The sequence below is a fragment of the Salvelinus sp. IW2-2015 genome, linkage group LG6.2 (genome assembly GCF_002910315.2).
Source record: "Salvelinus sp. IW2-2015 linkage group LG6.2, ASM291031v2, whole genome shotgun sequence".
Taxonomy (NCBI): domain Eukaryota; kingdom Metazoa; phylum Chordata; class Actinopteri; order Salmoniformes; family Salmonidae; genus Salvelinus; species Salvelinus sp. IW2-2015.
In genome coordinates, this window is record NC_036846.1 from 3,460,884 (window position 1) to 3,479,120 (window position 18,237).

Genomic DNA, 18,237 nt, shown 5'->3' on the forward strand with positions numbered 1-18,237 from the left:
TCTTTTATTGTACAGCTTTGTAAGATCACATCAAACTGCCCACTAAACCCACAGTCAAAAGAGACACATTATCAAAAATATACACTACACGATCAAATACATGTCTATATATATATTCTATATTTACTCCCATGGTCCTGCCTTAGTTGTCTTGAAAATGTTCCCAGAATAATGCGGTTTTGCATAAATGAAATAAATTCTATTGTATTAAAGATACAATATGTATACATTTTTTACATAAAAGATAGCATACATGAGAAAGATTACCACTTGGCATGCACGTATGATTATCCTAAAACAAAACCAACGTGTTTATTAGCATGTTGTTACAGGTAATAAAGGCCAGTGTTCATACAGAACATGTAAGGCTTCAGTAAATTGATGTGGTTGCTACATTTCAAATGCAAAAATATCACCATTATTGACAAAGTGCACAAAGTTGATGCATTTTTGTTTGAACATTTGCACAATTCTACCTCTTGGGTTTTGAGCATAACACATATACCGTAGTTAGTCAGAAGTTAAATGCATCAGGGAAAACAAAAAAATTGTGTAACAATACAATCCTTTAAATATGAGTCGTTTGCGTCACCATAATGCCTTGTGAGTGTCAGTGTGTTAGCTTTTGTAGGTCACCCATGTCGTTGTCATAATCGTCGTCATCTTCATAACCGTCAGTGTTGTCACTCAGTCTTTCCCAACATGGAGGCCCGTTAAATCACAGTGTGAAGATGGTAGGGGAGTTTAGGGAGTGATCTGATTGGTCCCCACTGCTGCTGCTACGGCGATGGGCAATACTACAGGGCTGGGGGTTTCGAGACTGCTGGGCCACATCCTGTTGAGAGGAAGATGGCAGAGGCGGTAGAGCCTGGGATGAACTAGTGGAACTGGAGTCTAGAGAGCCAGAGGGATAACTGAAGACCAGACTAGCCATGAAAGGAGTAAGAGATGGAGTAGAAATAAGAATTGGGGTGTGAAGGGACTCAGATTCTATGGGGACGGTAAAGGATGTCACAGGACGAGCAGGGATAATAATTTGGGGTTTGGGCTTCTTAATCTTTGATTGGCTCTTTACTGAGGACCGTGGTAGGTCCACAGGCTCGATTTTAATTCCTAATGAGGGAAGCCCTGAGCTCGGGTCAGAATCCGAGTCAGAGTCCTGGATCTTGCAAATGGGACGGTGGGCCTCTATGACCAACTCTAGCTTTTCTTTGTCCTTCTGTAGTTGAGCAATCTCCTTCTGCAGATGGGACTTTTTAACTTCCAACTCGTCTGTCTCCTAAGAAAGAGAAAAGGTTAGGGTTGTATTGTCAATSTATTTATTTTTCCAATTGGCACAAAAACCCAGTAGTTAAAACATTAAATGTGAGTGTCTTATAAACGGGTGATATGATTTACAAAACGTTAAGAAATATGTTAATAAGCCTCTTCAAATTAAACTTACGCTTTGCAGCGTGTCTGTCAGCTCACGTCGGCGGTTACGACACTTGGCAGCTGCCTGTTTGTTACGCTCCCTCCTTATTCTGCGTCTTGCCAACTCCTCTGGGGACAACTAAAGTGAGAGAAAGACATTTGATGACTATGAAAAAAGTACCAATAAGTTTGACAAAAATGTACTAGAACTTGAAAGACATCTAGCTCAACTCAATTGAAGGGGACTGCACTAAATAGCAGATCACTAAAATGTGTTTAGTTGTGAAATACTACCACCTTGTGTATAAACTGAGTCACTACATTCAAACTTTCACAACGGCATTTTGTAACATCTGAGCCTTTTGTCACGCCCTTCCTCCAATTTAATTTAACATTTTTTCCAGTTATTTGTTTCTGTTCATCCAATTTTTCCCGCCCCTGTATTATGATGATTCACTCAGACCCCCGTTGTGACTCAGGTATGAGTCATATGACTTGCCCCACTGAGTCACATGATAGCCCATTTCCCATCCCATCATGCTCAATCAACCACACATTCTGGAAGTGTAAATGATAGCCAACGGGTATAAAAAGCATATACCCTCAAGGAAAACAAAAACATACTACTAGTAGTAGTTAAGCAATTTGATAATTACTTGATGTGTTGCCGTCTTACATTTTGTGAACCCGCACGTCAGATATATTTTCTCAAAATCAAAACAGGCTGATAAAAACTCTCATATTTTCTAGCACTTAGCCTATTAAGTCACTAACGTCAAATGAGCGGCATTTCTCAAACAATTATAAAGCAGGTCAGTGTACATAGCTGTTCCAAAGTACATAGGCCTAGGTGTCAACCAAAACAGATGTGGTCAACCTCGGCATCATCTGGAATTTCCAAATTTTCAGGAATATTTGTTTCTGTAATTTCATTTTTCATCCTATCAGACAGAATGGGTGTGTGGTAATGTCTCACTGCCATGTCAGAAGTATAAGTCAGTCACAGACACTACAGGATATTACTCACTACTGACACCGACTCAGCCATCCGTCTCTACACCTCTGTGAAGTCTCTAGTTGCCATTTTCCATGCCCCTCTCAGTCCCAACGAAGCACTGGAATTCTAAGCCTCTCTGTATCCAGTGTAGCATTATTAATAAGACAACTACACGGAAAATGGTCTACTAGTGCAGAGCGATTAACCGAAAAGTATATATTTTTTAAAGAACTAATTGACGGAAGTCAGTTCAATTATTTGAATTCCATTTTGTTCGTTTTTTTTCTGTGAGCTGGATGTGCGGTTTCTGTAGAGATAAATCAGATGAAGCCTTAACTGTCCGATGTAGGGAGGTGTAGTTTCCACCAGGCCAATATTCTACAGTTTAGCTCAGAAAATGTTGTAATTAACTAGAATGACCATAATCCATTGTGCTCCTGCTTAAACTTGTCTGGTCTGAGTGGAGCAGACATGGAGACAGAAGAGAGAATGCGCGATCGAGAGGGCTAGAAAGCAGTTGCTTTGCGAGCTTGAAAATACATGATTTAAGTCAGGGCCCGAGTTTGGGAAACCTTGATCTAAGTGATTGATAGTTGGTATTCAGCAGTCAAAGTATGCCTTATTTATTTCGAAGAACTATTAAAATAGTGATTTTGTCACAGCATAGGCAGCAGCTCTAGAGATGAGATGACTCAGAATGAAATAATCAAGTCTTCAAATAAAACAAATATTTTATTAAAGTATATTAAAGTAAAGTTATGTGAATAAATGATGATTAATAAGTGATAAGCCGTAATGGGCAGTCACAACCATCATGGGACTTTTATTAACTGGTTTATTCAGTGTTAAAGCATTCAGCCCACACAAAACATGAGATTTTGTTTTATAATCGAACTGAATCCGAACCAACTTCAAAAAGTACTAATCACTCAGCACTTGGGCCTACTAAACTATACCTCTTCAAAGACAACCACCTCTTCGAAATGCATGTTGTGATAAGTGACCTTACGATTCATCTGCATTTTGGTCAAATATCCACCGACATTCTGGCACAATGCCTACCTACCTTTTGAATTAAGAGTTTTACACTCTGCTGGCTAAAGACGAAACATATTCTTACATGTTCATCGTTCCTGCGTCTGGTCGTGCTTCCGGAACTTGCCGCAGCCCTTATGACCCCTGGTCTGTAAAGGTGTGGTTGGGAAGGTGAGGGGTTGAAGGACCTCATTCCTGCTACAGGTGGGCAAGGAGGACGTGGAGGCCATGAGGGGCCAGCTGGACCGATGAGGGAGGGCTGGACCAACCACTGGAGGTCTTGGTTGGAAGTGATGTCGTTGAGACTGGGAACAAACTGACTGCCTCCTGCCACAGTGAACTTCTGAAGAGAGCGAGAGCAAAAAAAAAAGAATGAGAGCAAAAGAGAGCGAGATTAGCGTAAAGAGATTGACAAGCAGAAGGATTTAAAGCAAAACTATTATTTTGAACCAGATATTTGACATGGATGTATCAGGACATAAAGGCAACAGTTTTGATAGACTGAGAATTAATGGTTAAATACATCCATCACGTGTATCAATTCAACATAAGCCCACAATCAGACAATGGTAATCAGACTTACACCATGSCTATAATACAATTATTAGCCTACTACATTATGTCATTATTATTCCATTACTACTCTATTATTAATATATTCTGCAATTAATACTATTAAGCAATATAAATATCGGGGGGAAACTTTAAACATTTTATAATGTATTACTCTTATTAAAGTTTATCAACATAGCCCATGTGTGCCGCCTACCTGATGTTGTTGAGTGGTTGAAGTGCTGGTGTCCTGGGATACAGCGCTCGATGCGGTGTGTGGGGGCCCAGAGTCGCTGTTGGGGTACGTAGAGCTGCCTCCGCGGCCCATGTCCCCAAAGTTCCGGTACATCTTTGATTGTGAACTGCTATCCCGATGAGTGCAAAGTAATCCAGAGGAGTTTTATGAAGAGCAAGCGGTGAAGTGAATGAAGTGTTCGAGTAGTGTCACGTTCAGTATTCAAACCTTGGGGAAACCCTCCTTATTGCGGGAAGTTGGTAGGATCCGAAAATATGTAACCTGAAAAGGGGAAGAAGGAAACTGCTAATGAAAAGCTTGTTCTTGTATATGACTAAATTCGCTCAAATAAATGTAAATTACTCCTTACTTACATTGATCATTCCAGTTGGACTGAAAAGTATAGAGTGATCGTAGAATTATAAAAGCCCAAACCAATACTATAGTTTCTCCACGCCCCTCCCAAATTACTGGAAATGGTGTTGTCTGGTTTTCGGCGTGTAACTGACCACGTGCTAATGACGTATTTGGCCATATATGGTGAGTTTCCTCCAGCAAGTGTTCCCGGGAATCCTCATTGACAGTTTGGTTGTTTAAATCAAATCAAATTGTATTGGTCACATACACATATTTAGCAGATGTTATTGCGGGTGTAGCGAAAGGCTTGTGTTCCTAGCRCCAAGAGTGCAGTAGTATCTAACAATTCACAACAATACACACAAATCTAAAAGTAAAATAATGGAATTAAGAAATATTAGGATGAGCAATGTCGTTGTGACATTGACTAAAATACAGTAGAAGCTGTTTTCCAGTCTCGGTCCCAGCTTTCACGCACCTGTACTGACCTCGCCTTCTGGATGATAGAGGGGTGAACAGGCCGTGACTCGGTTGGTTGATGTCCTTCATGATATTTTTCGCCTTCCTGTGACATCGGGTGCTGTATGTGTCCCCCGGTGATGCGTTGGGCTGACCGCGCCACCCACTGGAGAGCCCTGCGGTTGCGGGCGGTGCAGTTGCCTTACTATGGACAGGACGCTCTTAATTGTGCATCTGTAAAAGTTTGTGAAGGTCTTAGGGGCCAATACGAATTTCTTCAGCTCCTGAACCTACAAAACTATGGAGCAAAACAGATGGGGTTGGCTTAGATGTGACAACATGTAAACTATAGATTTCGTCTCCAATGTTTAATGAAAACATAAAAAGACGTTTGCACAATGACCACTTGTCTCAAATACATTGTTAGTTGTTGGTTAGCTAGCGTGCGAATTTTAGCCATATTAGCAGACATTAAATCAGTCAAAACACCTCAAATCAAAACGTGGTATCAAGAACAAGCTTAAACCGGTTTAAATGCCTCACGTACGATTCCCCACATGGTAGTTTCTTGTCATTGTTGGTAGCTATCTGGCAATCCAGAATCACAACAACTCACGGACACGGACATCTGCCCAATTGAAACTGTGCGTATCGTTTTGTTGATGTTGTCAGCTAACCCATAACAGAAGCGGAAACCACGCCCTCTTTGAAATCTACAAGTTTCTGCCCCATACTTTGCATCCACTTTCTTTTTCTTGACCACATAAATCTAGGGAACGGTGCCTGAAGGAGGTCAGTCAGCCGAATGACACTTTGGCTGCGTTTAGACAGGCGTTTTCACTAATTGGTCTTATGACCAATCAGATCAGCTCTGGAAAAGCTGTGATGTGATTGGTCAAAATACCAATTAATGGCAAAAATATCAGAATTTGGTTTGCCTGTGTGAACGCAGAATGTGAATTATTTCTCCATCTGTTTCAACTGTCTTTGGCAGTGTCAGTAGCTGGCGGTTTTCTATGTAGCCTACTGTCAAAAGCTTCCATAAAAATACTTAAATCCTAAATGTGCAGCGACTGCCACCGTTTCTCTAGTAGTGGCGATATCACTGAACAGCTGCAGTCCCTGCTCTCCCTTATGGCTCTATTGGGGTTGAGTTCCCGCCATGGTTGACTCATCTTTTGTGAATAACTACCGAGTATTATCGAAGCCAATACATAGCCTACTGTAGGATTCAGTTGCAATTTATACCAGCTTGTCTCTTAGGATATAGAATAAGGCTAAAACGTAGCAGCATGCATTATGATAAATTGATATGTATTGAAGATACAGTGAATCATGACTGTTTTATCATCGTCTTTATCATTTGAGCCATTTTGCTCTTACTGTTGTTTTTGGCACTCACCAACATCGCAATGCGTGAAAGTGAAAGATTTTCACATTTGATTTATTTTATTTTTATTTAACCTTTACCTAGGCAAGTCAGTTAAGAACAAATTCTTATTTACAATGACGGCCTAGCAACAGTGGGTTAACTGCCTTGTTCAGGGGCAGAACGACAGATTTCTAAAGCATCGCATTTTTGTCTTATGCATCACAGTGACCTAATATTACGTTCACTTCCTTCTTTTCAGGTTTACTTTTCCTGTATTATTTATTTTTGTGGGGACACGTGCACTTCTCTCTCTGTGGCATACTATATGAATGACACCTCATCACCTCATGTTGAATGAGAATATAGGGGAAGGTGAAGATGACTTAATGCCTCTGGAATGCCGTGATGACACACCGTTTCTGTCTCTATATGACATGCCACAACATGCTGGCCGGCCCGGGATTTTTTTTCACACCAATTGACTCAGACATGCATCATTGATGCATCACAGACGTAGACTACATATACATGCAGAGGTAGCTACAGTGGTACAACCATGCACATTACACACCCAGATGCATTTTCTAAGTCTTCATGTTTTTTTCGTATGCCACATCACATACACCTACTCATCCAATCCCCCATAACACACACACATGCAATCTCCTACCATACACACTAACATCTAATATGGATGAGTAARTTCCCTGTCTTTTTGTTGTACCTTTGATAAATAATGTTTTGTTGATATGTTGTTCATTTGATTATGTATCAGATTACAAGTAATAACCTTCACAGTTACCAAGTGTATTTAATTAGTCACCATGAGTCACTGTTTCTTTCAGAAGACAACATGGCCTACCTTCTATAAAACTAAAGTTAGCCAGATGAATAGTGCACTGTAATTTGGTTTTATGTAAAGCAACACTGTGTTTACAATGGCTTTTTGTTATATATATTTGTTACTTTTCTTAGGTAAATGTTAACTTCAATAATCACTGTAATCACAATAATCAACTCATCACTGTCAAACGCTCCCTAAATCACTTCTGCGAGCAAGCCTTTCTAATCGACCTGGCCGGGGTATCCTGGAATGACATTGACCTCATCCCGTCAGTAGATGATGCCTGGCTATTCTTTAAAAGTGCCTTCCTCACCATCTTAAATAAGCATGCCCCATTCAAAAAATGTAGAACTAGGAATAGATATAGTCCTTGGTTCACTCCAGACCTGTCTGCCCTTGACCAGCACAAAAACATCCTGTGGCGTTCTGCATTAGCATCGAATAGCCCCCGTGATATGCAACTTTTCAGGGAAGTTAGGAACAAATATACACAGGCAGTTAGGAAAGCTAAGGTTAGCTTTTTCAAACAGAAATTTGCATCCTGTAGTACTAACTCAAAAAAGTTCTGGAACACTGTAAAGTCCATGGAGAATAAGAGCACCTCCTCCCAGCTGCCCACTGCTCTGAGGCTAGGAAACACTGTCACCACCGATAAATCCACTATAATTGAGAATTTCAGTAAGCATTTCTCTACGGCTGACCATGCTTTCCACCTGGCTACCCCTACCCCGGTCAACTGCCCGGCACCCTCGACAGCAACCCGCAAAAGCCCCCACCATTTCTCCTTCACCCAAATCTAGATAGCTGATGTTCTGAAAGAGCTGCAAAATCTGGACCCCTACAAATCAGCCGGGCTAGACAATCTGGACCCTCTCTTTCTAAAATTATCTGCCAAAATTGTTGCAACCCCTATTACTAGCCTGTTCAATCTCTCTTTCATATCGTCTGAGATTCCTAAAGATTGGAAATCTCCCGTGGTCATCCCCCTCTTCAAAGGGGGTGACACTCTAGACCCAAACTGCTACAGACCTATATCTATCCTACCCTGTCTTTCTAAGGTCTTCGAAAGCCAAGCTAACAAACAGATCACCGACCATTTCGAATCCCACCGTACCTTCTCCGCTATGCAATCTGGTTTCAGAGCTGGTCATGGGTGCARCTCAGCCACGCTCAAGGTCCTAAATGACATCACAACCGCCATCGATAAGAGACATTACTGCGCAGCCGTATTCATCGACCTGGCCAAGGCTTTCGACTCTTGTCAATCACCACATTCTTATTGGCAGACTCGACAGCCTTGGTTTCTCAAATGATTGCCTCGCCTGGTCTACCAACTACTTCTCTGATAGAGTTCAGTGTGTCAAATCGGAGGGCCTGTTGTCCGGACCTCTGGCAGTCTCTATGGGGGTGCCACAGGGTTCAATCCTCGGGCCGACTCTCTTCTCTGTATACATCAATGATGTTGCTCTTGCTGCTGGTGATTCTCTGATACACCTCTACGCAGACGACACCATTCTGTATACTTCTGGCCCCTCTTTAGACACTGTGTTAACTAWCCTCCAGACGAGCTTCAATGCCATACAACTCTCCTTCTGTGGCCTCCAACTGCTCTTAAATGCAATTAAAACTAAATGCATGCTATTCAACCGATCACTGCCCGCACCTGCTCGCCCGTCCAGCATCACTACTCTGGARGGCTCTGACTTAGAATACGTGGACAACTACAAATACCTAGGTGTCTGGTTAGACTGTAAACTCTCCTTCCAGACTCACATTAGCATCTCCAATCCAAAATTAAATCTAGAATCGCTTCCTATATCGCAACAAAGCATCCTTCACTCATGCTGCCAAACATACCCTCGTAAAAACTGACCATCCTACAATCCTCGACTCGGTGATGTCATCTATAAAATAGCCTCCAACACTCTACTCAACAAACTGGATGCAGTCTATCACAGTGCCATCCGTTTTGTCACCAAAGCCCCATGCCAGCAGCATACCACCCTGCACACCACTGCTGGCTTGCTTCTGAAGCTAAGCAGGGTTTGGTCCTGGTCAGTCCCCTGGATGGGAGACCCAGGTGCTGCTGGAAGTGGTGTTGGAGGGCCAGTAGGAGGCACTCTTTCCTCTGTCTAAACAAAGATCCCAATGCCCCAGGGCAGTGATTGGGGACACTGCTCTGTGTAGGGTGCCGTCTTTCGGATGGGAGTTAAACGGGTGTCCTGACTCTCTGAGGTCATTAAAGATCCCATGGCCACTTACGTAATGAGTAGGGGTGTTAACCCCGGTGTCCTGGCTAAATTCCCAATCTGGCCCTCAACCATCACGGTCCACCTAATAATCCAGTTTACAATTGGCTCATTCATCCACCTCCTCTCCCTGTAACTATTCCCCAGGTCGTTGCTGCAATGAGAACGTGTTCTCAGTCAAATACCTGGTAAAATAACGGTAAAATAAAAAATAAAAAAAATACACTACACCCACTTGCGACCTGTACATACTCTCTTGGTAGCCCTCGCTTCATACACGTCAACAAAACCCACTGGCTACAGTTATTCTACAAGTCTCTGTAGGTAACGCCCCACCTTACTCAGCTCACTGGTCACCATAGCAGCACCCACTCGTAGCACGCGCTCCAGCAGGTATATTTACTGGTCACCCCCAAAAGCCAATTCCTCCTTGGTCGTCTTTCCTTCCAGTTCTCTGGTGCCAATGACTGGAACGAACTGCAAAAATCTCTGAAGCTGGAAACACTTATCTCCTTCACTAGCTTTAAGCACCAGCTGTCAGAGCAGCTCACAGATGACTGCACCTGTACATAGCCCATCTATATTTAGCCTAAACAACTACCTCTTCCCCTACTGTATTTATTTATTTATTTTGCTCCTTTGCACCCCATTGTTTCTATTTCTACTTTGCACAGTCTTCCACTGCAAATCTACCATTCCAGTGTTTTACTTGTATATTGTATTTACCTCGCCACCATGACCCTTTTTGCCTTTAACCTCCCTTATCTCACCTCATTTGCTCACATTTTATTTAGACCTATTTTTTCTACTGTATTATTGACTGTATGTTTTGTTTATTCCATGTGTAACTCTGTGTTTGGTTGTATGTGTCGAATTGCTATGCTTTATCTTGGCCAGGTCACAGTTGCAAATGAGAACTTGTTCTCAACTTGCCTACCTGGTTAAATAAAGGTGAAAAAAATAAGGGGTAACGTCAGAGTTGGGACGTCCCAAGGATCCCAGATAGCCAAATGGTTATCCAAGCTGCCACGCAGGCAGAGAAGGAGACCAATAATAGGTTACGGTAAAGTAAAAGGGGCGGGTTCTACGAAGCACCAGCATACGTAGGTAGGTGAAGTTTGAGCTTTTTAAATAGTTTATATTTTATTCCATGAGTAACTAAGTCATAGTGTTATTATAATTTTTTTATATGATTATATACGTTGATATATGTTATTCTACTTTAATTAACTGTCAATTGTTCTCACAGAAATGGTGGCAAAAACTAACCATCTCTCAGTTAGCTAGCACACAGCGAACTAGCAAGAGAAACCAGCTATAGCTGGCTAGCTAGTGACGTTAGTGTACAGCATTGAAAATAGCTAGTTAATTAACGTTACTTGATGTGAAGATCCAGCAACGTATGAAGGAGCGTTGCAGGCTGTTATCAAACCAGAATATTGTGTTTCTATTTTTGAACAGCTGTTTACAATGGACCTTCCACATCATGGTTACAGAGCAAGTGGTAAGTAACGTTAGTTACAGCTAAAATGTTCTCTGGAGCTAGCTAGTTAGGCAAGCAAGGCTGTCATTGCATCATGCTACAGGTTGAATACTCATTATTGTCACTTTTTGAATCTCATAATTGCTTTGGGACTCAGTATTGTCATGTTCCACCATAGTTGAGGAACCCCGGCTCAAATCCATTCTCTTATATGGATGCTGAGTTGGGTTTTCATGACTGGTCGCGGAATTTGCTAGCAACAACATTGAGTCACCATCAGTCGATTCTGAAAACGCTTAACGGTATCTTTGTTCCGTACAAGTGCGTTCCTTACGCGGGGTGCCGAAATTAATACTTAAAATAAAAACTTTTAGCGAATACAACCACCGATTTAAAAAAATTCCGTTGACGTCCCAATGATCCCAGATTGCACTGAAACAATTTAATCTCTGTTTAGGTAGTATGAGCAACGAGGAAAATGTCGGTTGTWTTCGCAAAAAGTTAAAAGTATGAATTTCAGCACCTCGCGGAAGGACCGCAGTTGTACAGGACAAACATAGGTACAGGTAAACGTTTTCAAAATGTAGGTCTTTAGAAGAATCGATTTATGGTGACAAAATGTTGTTGCTAACAGATCCAGAGACCAGTCATCAAAACTCAACTCCGCCTCCATATTAGAGAGCGTTTATACATTGTGGAATAATAGTGAAGACCATAGATCAACTATGAAATAACACATGGAATCATGTAGAAACCAAAAAAGTGTTAAACAAATCAAATAGCCACCCTTTGCCTTGATGACAGCTTTGCACACTRTTGGCATTCTCTCAACCAGCTTCACCAGGAATGCTTTTCCAACATTCTTAAAGGAGTTCCCACATATGCTGAGCACTTGTTGGCTGCTTTTCCMTCACTCTGCAGTCCGACTCACCCGAAACCATCTCAATATGGTTGAGGTCGGGGGATTGTGGAGGCCAGGTCATCTAATGCAGCACTCAATCACTCTCCTTGGTCAAATAGCCCTTACACAGCCTGGAGGTGTGTTGGGTCATTGTTCTGTTGAAAAACAAATGATAGTCCCACTGAGCGCAAACCAGATGGTATGGCGTATCGCTGCAGAATTCTGTTTAAGAATTTAAGGCACACTTAACCAGAATGGCTAAGTAAATCAGACAGTGTCACCAGCAAAGCACCCACACACCATAACACCTCCTCCTCCATGCTTTACGGTGGGAAGTACACATGCAGAGATCATCCCTTCACCCACACCGCGTCTCACAGACACGGTGGTTGGATCCAAAAATCTCCAATTTGGACTCCAGACCAAAGGACACATTTCCACTGGTCTAATGTCCATTGCTCATGTTTCTTGGCCAAAGCAAGTCTCTTCTTATTGGTGTCCTGTAGTAGTGGTTTATTTGCAGCAATTTTACCATAAAGGCCTGATTCACGAAGTCTCCTATGAACAGTTGATGTTGAGATGTGTCTGTACTTGAACTCTGACACATTTATTTGGACTGCAATTTCTGAGCCTGGTAACTCTAATGAACTTTCATCATAGCGCTTGATTGTTTTTGTGACTGCACTTGAAGAAACTTTCAAAGTTCTTGAAATATTCCGGATTGACCTTCATGTCTTTAAAGTAATGATGGACTGTCGTTTCTCTTTGCTTATTTGAACTGTTCTTGCCATAATATATAGACTTGATCTTTTACCAAATAGGGCTATCTTCTGTATACCACCCCTACCTTGTCACAACACAACTGATTGGCTCAAAAGCATTAAGAAGGAAAGAAATTCCACAAATTAACAAGGCACACCTGTTAATTGAAATGCATTCCAGGTGTCTACCTCACGAAGCTGGTTGAGAGAATGCCAAGAGTGTGCAAAGCTGTCAAGGCAAAGGGTGGCTACTTTGAAGAATCTCAAATATATAAAATGTATTTTGATTTGTTTAACACTTCTTTTTTTTGTTGCTTACTACATGATTCCATATGTGTTATTTCATAGTTTTGATGTCTTCACTATTATTCTACAATGTAGAACATGTTAAAAATAAAGAAAAACCCTGGAATGAGTATGTGTCCAAACTTTTGACAGGTAGTGTCATTTTTACATTTATTATCAATACAAAATATTTATAATATGACGTCATACAATACTACAGAGGGACAAATCTCCATCTCATTTCATCCCTCTGTAGCAAAGCCAAGAGCTCGTGCAGGGGACCCTCTCCTCTTTGAAGATACCAGTTCTGCAGCGCCACCAATGAACAATCAGAGTTATTACACTCCTGGATACAACATTGGAGGGGCTCCAGTTGGAGGACCAGGGGATGCTGGGGTCAACAACCTGTTTGCTGACCCAATGGCCAGTGCAGCCATGATGTATGGCTCTTCCCTGGCCAACCAGGGAAAGGATATTGTTAACAAGGAGGTGAGAGAATCACAGAGGCTGGTCTCATGTTCATTAGGACGATGGCTACATTCCAAAAAACTAGCAGCTGAATGCACTAAAGTTGCTGTAGGTACAGTGCCTTTGGAAAGTATTCAGACCACTTTTTCCACATTTTGTTACCTTTCACCCATATTCTAAAATMGATTAAATGAAACAATACAATAACACCCCATAATGACAAAGTGAAAACAKATTTTTTCGAAACATATACCTTATTTACGTAAGTATTCAGACCCTTTCTATGGGACTCGAAATTGAGCTCAGGTGCATCCTGTTTCCATTGATCATCCTTGAGATGTTTCTACAACTTGATTGGTGTCCACCTGTGGTAAATTCAATTGATTGGACATGATTTGGAAAGGCATACATCTGTCTATATAAGGTCCCACAGTTGACAGTGCATGTTAGAGCAAAAACCAAGCCTTGAGGTCGAAGGAATTGTCCCTAAAGCTCTGAGACAGGATTGTGTCAAGGCACAGATCTGGGGAAGTATGCAAAAAATGTCTGCAGCATTGAAGGTCCCCAAGAACACATTCACCTCCATCATTTTTAAATGGAAGTTTAGAACCACCAAGACTCTTCCTAGAGCTGGCCACCCGTCCAAACTGAGCAATGGGGGGAGAAGGGCCTTGGTCAGGAAGGTGACCAAGAACCAAATGGTCCCTCTGACAGAGCTCCAGAGTTCCTCTGGAGATGGGAGAACCTTCCAGAAAGACAACCATCTCTGATGCACTCCACCAATCAGGCCTTTTTGGTAGAGTGGCCCAGATGGAAGCCACTCKTAAGTAAAAGGTACATGACCACCCGCTAGGAGTTTGCCAAAAGGCATCTAAAGGGGACTAGCCATGAGAAACAAGATTCTCTGGTCTGATGAAACCAAGATTGAACTCCTTGGCCTGAATGCCAAGCATCACATGGGAGGAAACCTGGCACCATCCATACGATGAAGCATAGTGGTGGCAGTATCATGCTGTGGGAATGTTTTTCAGTGGCAGGGACTGGGAGACTAGTCAGGATCGAGGCAAATATGAACGGAGCAAAGTACAGAGATCCTTGATGAACACCCCAGTCTGAGGCCCTGAGCAGGTTAAGGTTCACCTTCCAACAGGACAATGACCCTAAGCACACAGCCAAGACATCGAAGGAGTGGCTTCGGGACAAGTCTCTAAGTGTCTTTGAGTGGCCTAGTCAGAGCCCGGACTTGAACCTGATCGAACATCTCTGGAGAGACCTGAAAATAGCTGTGTACCGACGCTCCCCATCCAACCTGACAGAACTTGAGAGGATCTGCAGAGAAGAATGAGAGAAAATCCACAAATAGATGTTTGCCAAGCTTGTAGCGTCATACCCAAGAAGACTCGAGGTTGTAATCACTGCCAAAGGTGCTTTGACAAAGTACTGAGTAAAGGGTCTGAATACTTATGTAAATGTGATATTTCCATTTTTATTTTTTAATAAATTAGCTGAATTGTCTAAACCAGTTTTTGTTTTGTCATTATGGGGTATTGTGTGTAGATTGATTGATTGAGGGGGAAACTTAAAAAAACAAACAAAAAAAAAAAAACATTTGAATAAAGCTTTAACCTAACAAAATGTGGAATAAGTCAAGGGGTCTGAAATACTTTCCGAAGGATCCTTTCATGAAAATGCTTCAGCCAGATATGGATAAAGGTAGGATTGTTAGGGTTAGTCGTGCATGAGGTAGCCACATGAGTTCTAGAGCTGGTCTGCATCTGTTACTTTGGCTCAGTTTGTGTCTGATGGATCCCAATGTTGACCTTTTCCATAGTTTGTTCCTTAGCATTATGAAAAATGTCTCTGTCCGTCTCTTGATGCTGGATGAGACTGCGCCAACCGTCTTTGCGCAAATTAATTTCTCTGTCAATCTCTCTCTTCAGATCAGCAGGTACGTGTCTGTGAACAAGCTGAAGTACTTCTTTGCTGTCGATTCCAAATATGTAATGAAGAAACTACTGCTCCTCATGTTTCCGTACACACATCAGGTAATGAAGTATCACYTCCTTACACTTGATGTTCCACAGATGTTCCCAACAGCACTGTAGCAGACACTGGTGTGTCAAGGTCATGGAGATAGTCTCGGCGTTCCACCTTCGTCTCATCTCATGTTCTCTTGCGCCGAGCAAATAGTCAGGCCTCCAAACAASATAATCACTCGGCTAGCACTTGTGTGTTTTTTATATATATATATATATATTTTTTACCCCATTTTCTCCCCAATTTTCGTGGTATCCAATCGCTAGTAATTACTATCTTGTCTCATCGCTACAACTCCCGTACGGGCTCGGGAGAGACGAAGGTCGAAAGCCATGCGTCCTCCGAAGCACAACCCAACCAAGCCGCACTGCTTCTTTAACACAGCGCGCCTCCAACCCGGAAGCCAGCCGCACCAATGTGTCYGAGGAAACACCGTGTACCTGGCCCCCTTGGTTAGCGCGCACTGCGCCCGGCCCGCCACAGGAGTCGCTGGAGCGCGATGAGACAAGGATATCCCTACCGGCCAAACCCTCCCTAACCCGGACGACGCTATGCCAATTGTGCGTCGCCCCACGGACCTCCCGGTCGCGGCCGGCTGCGACAGAGCCTGGGCGCGAACCCAGAGACTCTGGTGGCGCAGCTAGCACTGCGATGCAGTGCCCTAGACCACTGCGCCACCCGGGAGGCCCTCACTTGTGTGTTTTGATGTTGATGTCACACAGAAGATTACAGATGTAAAAAGGACCGCTGCATTTGTGTTTCATCAATATTTTATATTAACAAGCCTGATCAGTTTCCACACATGTTCCATACTCAGATTTAGAGAAATTGTTAGACATTCTGTGACCTGATTAAATGTTAGGTTCAGCAAAAACTATATGGCTTCTCTATGAGGTGTAAATATATTGTAATGTCAATAGGACTGGGAAGTTCGTTACCACAGGGACACTCCTCTCACACCCAGGCATGATGTGAATGCGCCCGACCTTTACATACCTTGTAAGTTAATTTTATGATATCAGAAAGATGTTTAATATCATTCATCCTTCACGACGGAATCTTTTGAATTGGAATACACACTTTGAATTGTTTTGTTTATTATTACTGTATTGTTTTTCAGCAATGGCTTTCATCACCTACATTTTGCTAGCTGGGATGGCCCTTGGCATTCAGAAGAGGTTACTTCAACTACTTTTTCTTTACAACTGTACAAACATGGCCAAGCAAATATATGATTTCTGTAATGTTACAGATACAATGTATTAATTTCATTAACACCGTATTTGTCTCTATTTGTAAATTTAATCAACAAACACTTCCCTCATTATTATTGTCTCTTCTTCAATGGCAGGTTCAGTCCAGAGGTCCTTGGTCTGTGTGCCAGCACTGCTTTGGTGTGGGTTGTCATAGAGGTCTTGGTCATGTTGCTGTGTCTCTACATTCTCTCTGTTCACTCTGACTTGTCAATTTTTGACCTCTTTGCCTACAGTGGATACAAATATGTGGGGTAAGGGCTCCAATAGATCTACATTCTGTAAGATATATATTTTTTAACCTCACGTTGTTACATTTGTTCACACATTACTGTGATACCTCTGTTTTTTAGCATGATGATTCTTTGTTTTAGGATGATTTTCACAGTGCTGGGTGGTCTGCTGTTTGGCAGTGATGGGTACTTCGTGGCTCTCACCTGGTCATCTTGTGCTCTTATGTTTTTCATTGTAAGTACTTCAGAACTCTGGAACTGTTTCAGATATTGTCTTACCTAGTAATGCATGCTTAATGCAAGATAGTAGGCAAGTTGACATGGTTTAATTAGTTTATTTTACTTTAAACTTTGTTTAAGACTAAACAGCATTTTGATTGCCCCATCAGGTCCGCGCTCTCAAAATGAAGATTCTGTCGTCTCTCTCCCATGACTCCATGGGGGCTGGGGCGACAGCCAAACCAAGACTCCGCCTGTACATCACCGTGGCCACCGCAGCCTTTCAGCCAATCATTATCTACTGGCTCACCTCGCATCTGGTCAGGTGACCTGGTACGGGGTCTGACCCTGAGGGCCATTAGTATCGAATTGAAAAAAAACACATTTTGATGCTTTCTACATACTTGGCTCTTGCGAGTGTCATTTACCTACATACCAGCTCATCTGCCAGGGAAAACAGGATGATAGATATCGAGCTGTGTCTTGTGTTCAGCTTGTGGGTTAAAGCTTAAAATGACCATTTATTTTTTACTTCTGTAGGTGAGACTTTTGTATGCAAGACATCACTTGTCACTGAGTGTTTTACAGACAGTAATTTTTGGCCACCTTATTTATAAAGAAAGAAGGGCTTTGTATTCATGAAATTGGAAGTTATGGTTATGATAAACCTTTGATGTCACACTCCAGTTCTTCCTCTACAGTTTCCTGCATATGTTGTCCGTTTGGGCTTACCAGAAATGTTGCAATGTGGTTAAATGGAAAATGATTGAGATACTTATTTTTTTATTTTACCAGGTAAGTTGACTGAGAACACACTCATTTACAGCAARGACCTGGGGAATAGTTACAGGGGAGAGGGGGGACTTGGAGGATGTGCTACCAGTGCCCTCTTCTGCATTTTAGCCTTCTGTTAGTCCCTCCCTTTTTATTATTTATCTAAACTTTGTGGAGCATGAACATTTTTTTTTTTGTAAAAATAAAATAGAATTTTAACCATGCCTCTGTCGTTTTGTTAACTGAATGTAATGTTTAAAAGGAAAACYTGTCTGTCGCTCAGTTGGATCATCCTGAACGAGTGGAGTGA

The 18,237-nt window shown here is 42.1% G+C and overlaps 2 protein-coding genes across 4 annotated transcripts; one reads left to right on the forward strand and one right to left on the reverse strand.

The window, feature by feature from the left end:
• Positions 1-5,845, reverse strand: LOC111965691 (fos-related antigen 1-like). Of its 2 annotated transcripts, none has more exons than XM_023989911.2 (6): positions 5,596-5,845; positions 5,078-5,346; positions 4,215-4,514; positions 3,531-3,788; positions 1,445-1,552; positions 1-1,279 (listed from the first exon to the last, which is right to left on the reverse strand). In XM_023989911.2, the coding sequence occupies exons 3-6, from the start codon at positions 4,344-4,346 to the stop codon at positions 719-721; spliced, it is 1,059 nt and encodes a 352-aa protein (XP_023845679.1). In that variant the 5' UTR covers positions 4,347-4,514; positions 5,078-5,346; positions 5,596-5,845; the 3' UTR covers positions 1-718. The 2 variants fall into 2 exon arrangements, with proteins under 2 accessions (XP_023845679.1, XP_023845680.1); XM_023989912.2 differs by having other exon boundaries at positions 5,068-5,346.
• Positions 5,846-10,557: 4,712 nt separating this feature from the next.
• On the forward strand, positions 10,558-18,151 carry yif1a (Yip1 interacting factor homolog A (S. cerevisiae)). Of its 2 annotated transcripts, none has more exons than XM_023989914.1 (9): positions 10,558-10,620; positions 10,975-11,017; positions 13,200-13,432; positions 15,352-15,456; positions 16,369-16,447; positions 16,569-16,626; positions 16,800-16,955; positions 17,076-17,169; positions 17,324-18,151. In XM_023989914.1, the coding sequence occupies exons 2-9, from the start codon at positions 10,984-10,986 to the stop codon at positions 17,480-17,482; spliced, it is 918 nt and encodes a 305-aa protein (XP_023845682.1). In that variant the 5' UTR covers positions 10,558-10,620; positions 10,975-10,983; the 3' UTR covers positions 17,483-18,151. The 2 variants fall into 2 exon arrangements, with proteins under 2 accessions (XP_023845682.1, XP_023845683.1); XM_023989915.1 differs by having other exon boundaries at positions 10,596-10,616.
• Positions 18,152-18,237: the final 86 nt, after the last annotated feature.